Below are 12,860 nucleotides of genomic sequence, written 5' to 3' on the forward strand. Positions count from 1 at the left end.
TGGGTAAAATGTTTGCCTTGCACATGGTCGACCCATATTTGATCCGTGTCATCCGGATGGTTTCCCAAGCACAGCCAGGAGTGAGTGCTGAGTGCAGAGCCAGGAGTCACCCCTGAGCCTTACTGGGTGTGGCCCCCAAACAAAAAACCAGATCAACATTTTAGAGTGCAAGAGGGTTGTTTTTCTCTTAAGTCCTGAAACTGAGCGAACGTGAGTGACAGAGCACTTGCCTAGTACTTGCAGGCTCCAAATTCGAGCTCTTGAATGGGGGTCGTCCCCCCGCAGCAGTGTAGTGGGGCATAGCCCGGACTGTGTCCTCCCGATTGTGTCCTCCCTCAGTTGAATCACTATGTTGCAAAGTTATTCATGGTTGAGGTTCAGAAGTACAATGTTCCAACACCAGTCCCTTCACCAATGTCCGCTTCCTCTATAGGTGCCCTCAGTTTCCCTCCTATCCCCCAGCCTGCCTTCTTGGCAGACACTTTGTTTCTTTTTCTTTCCAGGCACTGTGGTTTTCAGCACTGTTACTGATAGTGAATCATGCATATAATTTTACCTTTTATTAGCACCTAGTCCTCCTCCAGAGTGACCGCTACCCCTATCCTTGTTGTCTTGGTCCCTTCCCTGACCTGTCCTCTCCCCCGCCATGACAAACTTCTACTCTGTGGGTTTGCTTTGCATGTGGTCAACCTGTGTTTGATCCCTCTCTTTACAGACTAGTTCTCCTGCTGTTTCTCTTTGGGTGTGAATTGTCTCCTGACTACTTTTCTTTAGGTGAGGAAACCAATGACCTTTTTGTTAAGTCTAGGATTTTAGTTCTTGTCTCCATAGCACCAGAATTCTTCCATCCTTTTGCACCTGCACCTGCCTGCATGCTGGTGCCATTTTTTTTTTTTTTTTGCTTTTTTGGGTCACACCTGGCGATGCACAGGGGTTACTCCTGGCTCTGCACTCAGGAGTTACTCCTGGCGGTGCTCAGGGGACCATATGGGATGCTGGGAATCGAACCCAGGTTGGCTGCGTGCAAGGCAAACGCCCTACCCACTGTGCTATCTCTCCAGCCCCAAGTCCCATATGATCTAACTAGGGCGGTAGACCTTGTACACCCCTGGAGAGCCGTGGGCCAGTGTTGAATGCTGCTTTCCACAAAGGCATGCCTCTTGTATTGGGAAGACACATCTTCCTGAATTTCTCTTTAAGGAGTACCGTACAGCTTGCTTTGAGAATATTATTTTCCCTGATTTTACTTTACTTTGAACTGAGGAGACTGTATCTTTTTTGGTTTGTCTGGGGCCTGTAGGGCCTGCAGTGTTCAGCTTGTGTTTGCCATACAGACATGACAAAGGCTTAACCCCGTACTTATCTCTCCAATCCCGGGAACTATTTTAACTTACGATTTATTTATTTGCTTATTTGTGTATTTGTTCATTTGTTTATGGATTTGGGGCCACGCCTGGCAGTGTTCAGGCTTTACTCTTGGCTCTGTCCTCAGGAATCACTCCTGGAAGGGGGAACTGTGTGGGGTTCCGGGGTTAACACTTTGATTGGCCACTCGCAAGGCAAGCGCCCTACCCTCTGTACTAGCTCTCCACCTCCAGGAACGTATTTTTAAATTAACATGCAGGGAATGTCACAATCCTTACGGTGTTGTGACAGCTGGTCCCCTAAAGGCTATGCAAAGCTTCTACAAGTGCTATTTATGCCATACACTTCTGTTAGGATTTAAAATTAACCAAGAAAATCATAAAGACATCTTATTTTTGTTATTTTTGTCTTAAGGAATCTTTATACATGAGATAAACCTAGTTCCAATAAAAATAAGTAGTTTAAATAAACTTGTTTTGACGATCAAGGGCTGGAGCGATAGCACAGCAGTAGGGCGTTTGCCTTGCACACAGCCAGCCTGGCCGAGCTGGGTTCGATTCCTCCACCCCTCTCAGAGAGCCCGGCAAGCTACTGAGAATATCTCGCCTGCATGGTAAAGCCTGGCAAGCTACCCATGACGTATTCAATATGCCAAACACAGTAACAACAGTCTCATCATGGAGACATTACTGGGCCCGCTTGAACAAATTGATGAACAACGGGAGGACTGTGACCGTGACTGTGACTGTTGAGGATCAAAACCTTATGTAAAACTTCATGCATGCAAGGCAAGTGCTCTTGCAGTGAGCTACACACCTGGCTCAGAATAAGATAGTTCTGGGTCAAGGCCTGAGACACAGTGCAGTGGGTAGGGCCTACTTTGGACGTGGCAGACCAGCGTTCAACCCCCAGCATTCCTAATGGTCCTCCAAGCACGGCTAGGAGTAATTCCTGAGTGCAGGTCCAGGAGTAACCCCTAAGAATGCCAGGTGTGGCCACCTTTCCCCCCTCCTTCCCAGAAGAAAGTGTTGAGTGTTGAGACTCGAGCAATAGTATAGCAGCTATGACTTGGGGAACCATTTGGGGTGTTGGGATTGAACCCAGGCTGGCAGTATTCAAGGCAAACACCCTCCTTGCTGTTCTTCTCTCTGGTTCCCAAACTGGTTATGTCTGAAGAGGACTTTGTTCTTATTTTAGTCTTGAAGATTATTAGGGTGGGTCCACTATGTTGTCTGGAGGTTAACTTTCTGGGGTTAGTTATCTCTTTGTCATTTCTTTATTCATGCAGAATAACTGCATGAATAAAGTAGATGGAATACTTACCTGTCTTCTAGAAGCAAACTATTCTGACCGAATTCTGAATCTTTGATTCAGCTATTTAAATTGTAAGATGTTAATGAAGGTTAAGAAATTTCAGTTGATGACTTTTTCTAAGGTGAAAAAAATTACTCTGAAATAAATATCTTTTGTTGTGTTTTGTTTTGGGGCTACGGCTGGTTGTGCTCAGGACTTTCTCCTGGCTCTGTGCTCAGGAATCACTCCTTGTGGTGCTCAGGGGGCCATAAGGTGCTGCGGATCGGCGGGGGGGTGGGGGGGGGGCGGCGTCAGTGCATGCCAGGCCAAAGCCCTGAGCCCTGTACTCTCTTCCGGACCCTGGGAACCATGTCTCTACTTTGTCCCGACCTCATCGGCACTGAGAGAGCAATTGTGCACAGGTCCTTTTGGCCAGAATAGTGTTTTGTGTCTTTGCCTGATGAAGCGAACTAATACCTAAATAACATTTAAAAAGAAAACACTTTATTTAGGGGGGAGGGGGGAAAATAACTCAAGATGCTGGTGCACATATTTTGCATGTAGGAGGCCCGGGTTCAGCCCTCAGCACTGCGTGCTCCACTGAGCATTGTCAGGAGCAAATCCAGAGCACAGAGCAGGGAGTAACCCCTGATCACATTGGGTGTAACACTCCTCGCCTTCAAAAAAAGAATAAACTTTATGGCAAGTTGTGTGTACCAGTTATGAATTAAAATATTAAAAATTTTCATTACACTGGATGCAAAGGGTCACTTGCCAGAAATATACTCTGAATGTTTATACAGCTTCAGCTTTGCTCTGGGTTTACCCCGGTCTGTGCTCAGTGGGCCATATGAGGTGCCAGAGATTGAACTCAGGCTGACTGAACAAGGCAAGTTCCTTCCCTGTTGTGCTCTTTAACTCCTGTTGTGTATCTGGATATTGCAGACCCCCTTGTCTTCCCTCAGTGATACAGAGTTTAGTATGTCAAGGTAAAGTTGAAAATCTACTTATGTAGGACTAGCTCTTCAAGTTCGTGTTCTCCCTTGAACACACATTTCACTACGTCTCTTTGCTTTCTTATTTCCACTCTAGCGAAGCCCATATTAACTCTTAACCATGTATATCCTCTCTCTTTCTCCCCTCACATCGAAGTTAGTTAATAAAAACTAGCTTGCCTTAGGGGCTGGAGAGAGTTCAGTGGGTAAGGCACTTGCCTTGCATGCTACTGATCTTGGTTCAATCCCTGACATCCTGTATGGTTCTCTGAGCACCACCAGGAGTGATTCCTGAGTACAGAGCCAGGAATAACCCCTGAGTACCACAATTGTGGCCTCCCCGCCAATAAAAATTTCACACACATGGGGCTGGAGAAATAGCACAGCGAGTAGGGCATTTGCCTTGCATGCGACCGACCCGGGTTCGATTCCCAGCATCCATATGGTCCCCTGTGCACCGCCAGGAGTAACTTCTGAGTGCAGAGCCAGGAGTAACCCCTGTGCATCACCAGGTGTGACCCAAAAAGCAAAAAAAAAAAAAAAAAAAAAAAATTCACACACAAAAACTTATTGTGCACACATGTGTGTGCATGCACAATCCAGTTTGGGTACAGATATTAGATTTTTTTTAAAAAGCAAATTCATTATGAAAAGTCAAAAGTAGGAATTACTAGAATATTTGAAGCATGAGGAAATTACATTTTATTTTTTACAGAATTAAGATTAGTTTTCATTACATACTTCACAAAGATGTAATTTGGGGTGAGAGGTGAAAGGGGGCGAGGGGTCTGGACAGTGATAAGCAGCTACTCCTGCCTTTAGTATTTGCAGACCATGCATGGCTGGGGATTAAACTCTGGGCTCTCAAGTGCAAAGCATGGACTCCCGCCCTCTGCTCTGTCTCCTGATCCTCAGAGATATCATTTAAGATGTACATTAAAGTGCGACAACAACAAAGTAACATTTATGCCATGTGCCAATAGATCTATCGACTCTATTAGAATGAATACGTTTGATGTCCCCAACACTTGGAAAACTTGGACTGAGTAGATGGAGGCCGAGCTAGGTCAGGCGCCTGCCCAAGGTCAGGAGGCAGGCAGGGCTTCCAAACTCCATTTGTCTGGCTACTTTTACAGCTCGGCTGCTCAGCTCTGGAACAAATGGTGAAATCTGAGCACATGAAGAAATGTACAGGCAGAGGAGATAGTGCGGTCACTTAGGCACTCGCCCTGCGTGCCATGGCCCGGGTTCTGGGCACAGGCTCAGCCTGTGGCTCTCCCCACCCCCATCCTTCCCCTCAGTGTTTCCCTCAGTGTCTCTAAGCACAGAGCAGGAGGAGGCCCTGTGGGGCCACAGCTGGGTGTGCTCCCACTCCTCTACTTCTCCCCGTCACCCTCCCCCCCCCCAAAAAAAAGAGGAAAACTGTTGAAACCTGTCTCCACCACTTCAAAGGGCGATCTTGCTTTTTCTTTAATTTAGATCCTTCTAATTCAGAGGAACAATGGACTTACTATGCTTATGGTTCTCTGGTCAAAGTCTCATCAAACCAAAGGTGCTCTGGGGACCATGGTGGGCAGAGGACTGAACCCAGAGCGCCCTCCTGCACAGCCTGTGCTCCAGCTCTTTGAGCTGTTTTTCCCAGCCCATATAGTTCTGCCTTTACTCATGAGCGGGATCACATGCCATGTTTATAGTCATGGTTTTCTTTATACTGGATAGGCATTTCCTAATTTATTTTTGGCTGCAAGACAGTGCTCAGGAATTACTCCTGACTCTGTGCTCCAGCATCACTCCTGGTGGAACTCAGGGTACCATATATGATGCCAGGGATTGAACTGGTCTGGCTGTGTGCAAAAGGCAAGTGTTTTTAAATTTAAAAAAATTATAACACCACGATTTACCAAGTTGTTCATAAGACAGTTGATGCAGGCCTTAAATGTTCCAACACCAGTCCCTCTATCAGTATGCCCAGTCCTACTACCATCAGTGTCCCCAGTTTCCTACCCACCAACCCTGCCTGCCCCCTTGTAGACATAGACGGTTTTACTTCATATTGTTTGTTATAACACAAAGGCAAATGAAATTTTCAAACCTTAGATTGATAATAATCGATTTCATTTCATTTCATCATCCTGTTATTCGTCAATTGCCTCGAGCAGGCCCCAGTAACGTCTCTTTCATCCTAGCCCTGAGATTATATTCAAGGCTATTTAGGAGAATGAGACCCATCATTGTTACTGGTATTTGGCATATTTGGTACGCCACGGGGAGTTTGCCAGACTCTGCCCTGTGGGCAGGCTACATTCGATAGCCTGCAGGTTTGTCCAAAGTAGGAATAAGACAATAAGATGTCATAAAAAAAAAGTTCTGTTAAGATGTCGCGCGGCCGCATTTGCGGCCGCGCGGTTCCGGGATCTGGATTTTATAGTCTCTGAGTCTTGGCCACTGATGGGATTACACGGCGCCAGGGGGCCAGGTGGTGGGTGTGACCCCCGCCTACTGGAATTTGGAGGATCTGGGTGGAAGATGCTCGATTCCAATTCGAGTAGGCTTGGAGGTCTCGGCCCCGGAACCCGCGTGGCTTTGTACCTCTGCCAGTACCTTCATGTGTGCGGAGAGTGGTCTCAGCATGGTGGTGGCTGGTAATGGAGGTCTTCGGCTGCCGGAGCCCTGGTCGGGGCGGGGAGGAAAGCTCAACCCGCTCCCCTCCAAGGGACTCCAGGAAGGAACACCCAGGCGCGGGGGCAGAGACTGCACTGTTCTCGTCCGGGATCTGGATTTTATAGTCTCTGAGTCTTGGCCGCTGATGGGATTCCCTTAGATTGATAATAATCGATTTGTGATCATCATTATATCTCATGATGATGTTACTGAAGTCATTGAGGATCTTCAGTGCTGTTTGGTGCCAGTTGAGCCTTCAGTGTTATTATTCAGGCTCACTGTGCAACTTTCCTGTCAGATTCACTGATCCTACTCGACTGACAGTACTATGGGCTGACAGTACTATGAAGAGTGGCAGCGAGGTTCAGGACTATGGATCTGGAACAATTTGGTGGCATGGCAGCTTGGCGAGGTTCAGTTGTGGAGCTTGGCCTTCAGAGGGTGTCCGCTGTGGCCTGACCTCGGGCTGCTCTGCCTTCAGGCAGAAAGCAGAACCCGCCAGCCCCATTCCTAGAAGGCCTCAGAGTTCCCAGTTCTCACTGGTCTACCAGGGAAGATTTCGTGATATTCTTTTGGAAACGTGGTTTGGGACCATTCAGGACCACTCTGCTAGCAAGGTGGAGGGTGTGTGTGTTGGGGGGGGGGGGGGCTGGGGGGCATTGCTGCTGGGTTTTCTAGTGGTGGGGAGGGAACTTGGAGGGATTCCCTTTGCCCCCATTCTGAGAATAGCTCAGAGTTCTCAGCCCTTAGACTGGTCTCACCTGGGATGTTCAGCAACTTGTCATTGTGTTGAGATTAGATGTCCTGGGGGCTAGCACCTGTGGGTTGAGTGGCTGTGCCTTCAGACAGAAAGGGGGGATCTGTCTGCCCCCTTCTGAGAAGGTCCCAGAATTCTTGGCAAGTAAGTGCCTTAAGTGCTGTGTTATTTTCTGTTCCCTGAGAATTTTTTTTTTAAAGAAAGGAATTTTAAAGGAAACCTGAAATTCTTTGAATATTTAATGTTAGATGGTTACTAAAGAACTAAACACTAGTTACCAGGTGTTTTCAGTTCTGTAATCTAGGGTCAAAAGTTGTTATCATTTAATACTCTCTAGTTTCGTGTGTGTGGGGTTTTTTTTTTTTTTGGTTGTTTTTCTCATAGTCTTACTCCTGGCTCTGTGCTCAGGGATCTCTCCTGGTGGCGTTTGGGGGACCATAAGTAGTGCTGGGGATTGAACCAAGGTCGCCCGCATACCCTACCTCTTAGGCCCTTATTCCCTTGTTTCTTTTTCCTGTATACCACCTATGAGTGAAATTGTCCCGTTTCTCTACTCTGACCTAATTTTACTGGAGCTAGGAGGGGTTTATGTAGAGCTGTAGAGCTTGTTGGGAAAGTTAGAATAACAAAATGAAGAGAAAGGATGAGAAAGGGGCCCTTTATCCTCTGAATTCTGTGGTTTACTGAATCCCCAAGGGAAGGTTATCTGTTCCTTATAAAGCTCAGAGATAACTTGTCAAACAGCCGCTGCCTAGGGGGAGGGGTGGTAAGGCTTAACAGCCTGGAGGAATCTTGAGGGAGATCTTGGTGTTTGCCCTTTCCCCGCCCATAACCAGACCCTAACGTTTAATACCCTAAGGATCTGGGACTGGGAGAAGGCAGGGTGAAAGGTAAAGGTAAAGATACCCCTAGTGCCTGCCTGCTTACAGTTCAGAACTCAGTATTTTACTTAACTCGGCATACCCAAAGGAGAAAAAACTATTCGAGATATTTTGTTTTGAATTGTCTTGAAAAAATCTTACATATTTCATATTGTCTCATTGTGGAGGCTAACAATTTCAGGCTAAAAGGTGAAATTTAGTCGAGTGGAAATGGGGGCATTTAGTGAAATTCTCTTCCACCGCTCTTACAGTTTAAAGTGACCCGAAATAAAATTTAAAATCCAGTTCTTCGGGTCACTATAGCCCCAGCTCAGTGTCTCTCCATGTTTTTGGTGTACTCGACCACGATTCCGTATTGCAGTAAACGAAAGCCACTGCAGGGGTAGACCATTCATCTCAATGACAGACCCCAGAGTCAGTAGCGGTCTGCGCTTATTTAGGTCAGGAAGCAGTTATGCTCCTTCCCCTAGTGCCCTTGGAGCAACTAGTTGTTGCCTTTTATTAGGTTCCAAGTTGGGAGGTTGAGGCTGGGCGTCCGGGTCCCCCGGCGTCTCCCTTGACAGCGGGTGCTCGCAGGGGTCCCCGCACACCTCTCGGGAGGGGAGGCCGCCTGGCCGTCACGTGCGAGGGGCTCGCCTGGCCCCGAGGCTTGCGACCTGGCTCTGCGCCGGGACCCCCGGGGAGCCCCAGCACCCCTTCCCCACCCCCCGCCCCCGCCCCCGCGCCGCGCGCTCGGGACTCGGCCCGCGCCGCGCGCCGGTCCCGGGCGGCCCCGGGGGGCGGCGGGGCCATGTGACCGGGAGCCCGGGCGGGCGCGGCGCGGCCATGTTTGAGGCGGGCACCTCCCCGCGGCCCCGGGCGCCCGGCGGGCCCCAAGCGCTCCCCGGCCGCAAGATGGCCCCGGCGGCCGCCGCGCCCGGCCCGCGCCGCCGCCGCCGCCGCCGCCGCCGCGGCCGCCCGGGCCAGGCCCGCCCCCTGCGCGCTCGGCCAATCAGCGCGCGGGGCCGGCCGCGGGGTGTGTGAGGACGCGCGCCCGCGCCGCCGCCCGCCACTCGGGCAGTTGCCGTGGTACCTGCTGCCGCCGCCGCGCGCACGCAGAGCATCGGAGGCTGCAGCCATGACGTCGCTCAGGTGAGCTGCGCGGGCGCGGGGCGCGGGGCGCGGGCGGCGGGCGCCCCCTCGCCGGGGCGGGCGCCGGCCTCCCCCGCGCCGCCGGCCCCCGCCAGGTCCCCGCTGCACTTTCCAGCCGGTCATCCCTGCTGTCCTCCGAAGTTTCGGGGCGCCGCGACCCTCGCGCGGAGCCCGGCGCTGGCGCGCACTGGCGGACGGAGCGGGTTTCTCCCGGGAGGGGGCCCGTGCCACCCTCCTCCCTCCAGGGGTGACCCGGGGCCCGGAGGAGCGCGGCGTGCACCGCGTGCGTCCCTGCCTGCGTGTCATGCCTTTGCACAGAACTTGCTCGGTGGCCGTGAGCAGGACCTCCGAAGTTGACCCTTCTCTGGTGCAGGTCGATTGCCCCCAAGTTGTGAAATTGTCCCTCCAGCCGTTTGCTCAGGAGCGGAATTAGTACTTTGCTCCGCAAAGGTACCAGCTGTTTACCGATTTTGAGGTGGGAGTCTCTCGTCAGGGGCGCTTTGGAGATAGGGAGTTAAGGCAGTAAGCAGGAGTCCTTACTTGTGGACACTTGGGTAGCTTTTCCACAGGTTCCAGAGTTCGTTCTTGTTAATGGCCACCGGAAAGTGGGCCTGTCCACTCTTTCCGAAAGTATCCTCGATTGAATGCATAGCTTATGGTAATGCAATTATTTATGAGAGATACACTGCCCTGGGGCTGGAGCCATAGCACAGCGGGTAGGGCGTTTAGCTGACCCGGGTTCGATTCCTCCGCCCCTCTCGGAGAGCCCGGCAAGCTACCGAGAGTATCTCGCCCGCACGGCAGAGCCTGGCAAGCTCCCCGTGGCGTACTCGGTATGCCAAAAACAGTAACAGCGAGTCTCACCATTTGTTGTGAGACGTTACTGGTGCACGCTCGAGCAAATCGATGAACAGCTGGAGGACAGTGCTACAGTGCTCTGTTTACTCAGTGTTCTGACTTGCATCTTTTAAAGTGGCTTGGCCTGCCTGCTTTGTTCCATTTGCTTCAGTGCAAATGGAAGGAGTAAGTTCAATTTTGATTTCTTCTGCAGGCTAAATCCTAATGACTGCACAGGTTCTTTCCTTTTTTTTTTTTCTCTCGTGATTCTGAGCCACAGCCATCCCTACCCAGGGGTTACTTCTGGCTTTGCACTCAGGGATCACTCTTGGAGAAATTGGGGGACCATATGGGGTGCTGGGGATCACACCTGGGTTGGCTGCGGTGCAGGGCAGTTGCAGGGCAGTTACCCTACTTTCTGTACTATTGCTCTGGCCCCAAGCTCTCAAATGGTAATTTTGACTTCACTGTGAAGACTTGAGAACCTAGTCCTCAGGTAAGGTGAGACACTAGCTTCAACTGTACTCATTTGGATACAGTTTCTCTTAAGTTGCATAATTCTAGACTGACATCAACCAAGGCTCAGTATCTCATGATGCAGAAGGAGAAATTAAGGTGTCAAACCTTGGAGTCAAACCTAGTAGGGCTCACGAAGACTTAGATTGGGACTTCGAACCCTGTCTTCAGTTTTTAGCTACAAAAATTGGGGTGTGGGGGACTGGAGTAATAGTATGGCGGGTAGTGTGTTTGCACACATTCGCTCAGAGTTCAATCCTGGCATCCCATATGGCTCCCAGAGCACCTCCAGAAGTGATCCCTGAGCGTTGCTGGGTGTGGCCCCCAAACCAATATTGTGTTTGTAGGTGTGTATACATATACATACATAATTTTAATTTTGTTGTTTCAGGGTTGTGCCTAGGGGACCACATGGGGTGCACCATATGAAACTGGGGTCCACCTCAAGCAAAGCAAGTGCCTATCTTATGACCTGCCTGTACTATCTTTCTGGCCCCAGGTCTGGCTGTCTCTCAGAGCAGGCATTTTACCATGAATTAAGGCTTTACTATTGCACTACGTTAATCAACCCCTTCTCCTTACTCCTACTTCCACTTTCATCATCGCAGCCTGCTGTTAATTAGGTGTGTGGGCTTTGTATGCTTTGTATGTTGTGTTAAGAATTAGGTCTTGTGGCCAGACAGAGTCCAGGGAGTGCCTTGCCTGCTGCTGAGCAGAGCCAGGTAATCGTCCTCTGTGACCGGGCGTGTGCCACCTCCTCTCCCTCCCAAGAAAAAGTCAGCATTTTATTCTTTAAAGATCAGACTTATGAGCTCAGTTTTAATCAGCTGTCATCTTCCTGCTTACTCTTCAGGGGTCACCAAACATCCTGCCTCTAAAACTTCTGCATCTTGGCAAATGACAAAGAATACATCGTTTTCTATGTCATTTTGAATGGGGCTTGTCTTCAAGATACTAATTTTAAAGGGTGATACGAGATTGATTTGGATTATTATGAAAGAAGAAATAGCTGCTAGTAAAAAAGTTACATTTATGCTATTCTTTGGATGTTAGCCTACATTTTTTGCATGGTTATGATTTACGGTGACTTGGGCCTGGAGCCAAAGCACTTGCCTTGCATGTGGAGGACCCTGGGTTTGATCCCTGAGCACTGCCGGGAATGACCCTAAGCATAGAGCCAGGAATAAGCCCTGAGCATTGCTGATTGTGGCCCCCAAACACAGCTCCCCCCATAAATATAAAGTGTATTTTATTTTTTTTGGGGGGGGGGTTTAGGCCAGACCTGGTGATGGCTCACGGGTATACCTGGCTCTGCACCCAGGAGTTACTCATGATGGTGCCCAGGGGACCATATGGGATGCTGGAGATTGAACTTGGGTCGACTGCATGTAAGGCAAGTGCCCTACCCATTGTACTATTGCTCTGGCCCCCCAAAAGTGAATTTCAGTGACCAAAAAGAATTTTGGAAGTTATCTAGCTTCTGTATCGTACTCCTGGGGAAACTGACAAAAAAGATGTTGAGTGCCCTGAGCAAACTCAAGTTAGTGGAGCTTAGGAATTGAATCTGAAGAGCCAGAATCTAGGCCTTGGCTTTTATAGAAAAATACCATTTAAATTTCCTGGGAAATGTGGACAAAAGTTGTAAAGTCCTATGGTAAACGTCTATAGTAGCTCCGCTTTTCAGTAAACCTTCAAGGAACATAAAGACTTAGAATCAGTAGGCAGAGAGACTACTAAAGTTGAAGTATTTCTAAATATCTGGTGCCAGAGTTAAATGAGCAAGTTCCCAGTGGGATGGCAATTATTTAATTCAATTGTAACATGCCTTTAATTTTTCTAACCTGGTTAAGCCTGCTCTGTGCCAAGCCTAACAGTGGCCTAACCTGGGTATTGTTGGTCTTCTAACTGGTCAGGAGAGTGAGGGAGGTCACATGTTATCAACATCTGATTTCATGGCCAATTTTTTTTTTCATGACACAGAATTGATGCTAAACATAGTGATATGTGGCTCTTTGCAATGACTTTGAAAGACTATAAGATTGGAACCCATTAAGTGTCAGTGGTCAGCTTACCTGGGTTCTTGGGTCTGTTTCTGAGTCATTGATATTCCTTTTCTCTCTTTTTTTTTTGTTGTTTAGTGGAATATTCACTGATTAAGTTGCTAATGTTTATTTCATGGTGTTATTAAGTAGGTATCACCCCAGTAGACAGTTGTTATAGCCCATTATTTTGAAGCTTTGAACTGTTAGGAATTTTTTAATAATTTAGATTATGTATATATAGGTGTATATATACACATACATATATACATACACATATATACATACATATGTAGGTATAAAGTCTTTATACTTTATACCTACATATGTATGTATGAAGTCTCCCCCTACCACCCCCAGCTGTTCTCAGGACATTTCTTGGCTC

General features: G+C 48.8%; 1 protein-coding gene across 2 annotated transcripts in view; it reads left to right on the top strand.

Moving 5' to 3' along the window:
• Positions 1–12,860, top strand: part of ADK (adenosine kinase) — a 509,577-nt gene that overhangs the window by 33,831 nt on the left and 462,886 nt on the right. Inside the window, exon 1 of one of the 2 annotated variants that reach the window (XM_056113430.1) lies at positions 8,930–9,083. The exons of the other annotated variant lie outside the window; for it this stretch is intronic. Within the exon in view, the coding sequence (XP_055969405.1) occupies positions 9,070–9,083 (14 nt within the window). The 5' untranslated portion in view covers positions 8,930–9,069. Of the gene's footprint in view, positions 1–8,929; positions 9,084–12,860 lie in introns of those variants that run through there. 2 annotated transcript variants of the gene reach the window in all.

This window comes from Sorex fumeus, unplaced genomic scaffold (genome assembly GCF_029834395.1).
Source record: "Sorex fumeus unplaced genomic scaffold, SorFum_2.1 ptg000020l, whole genome shotgun sequence".
NCBI classification, from domain to species: Eukaryota; Metazoa; Chordata; class Mammalia; order Eulipotyphla; family Soricidae; genus Sorex; species Sorex fumeus.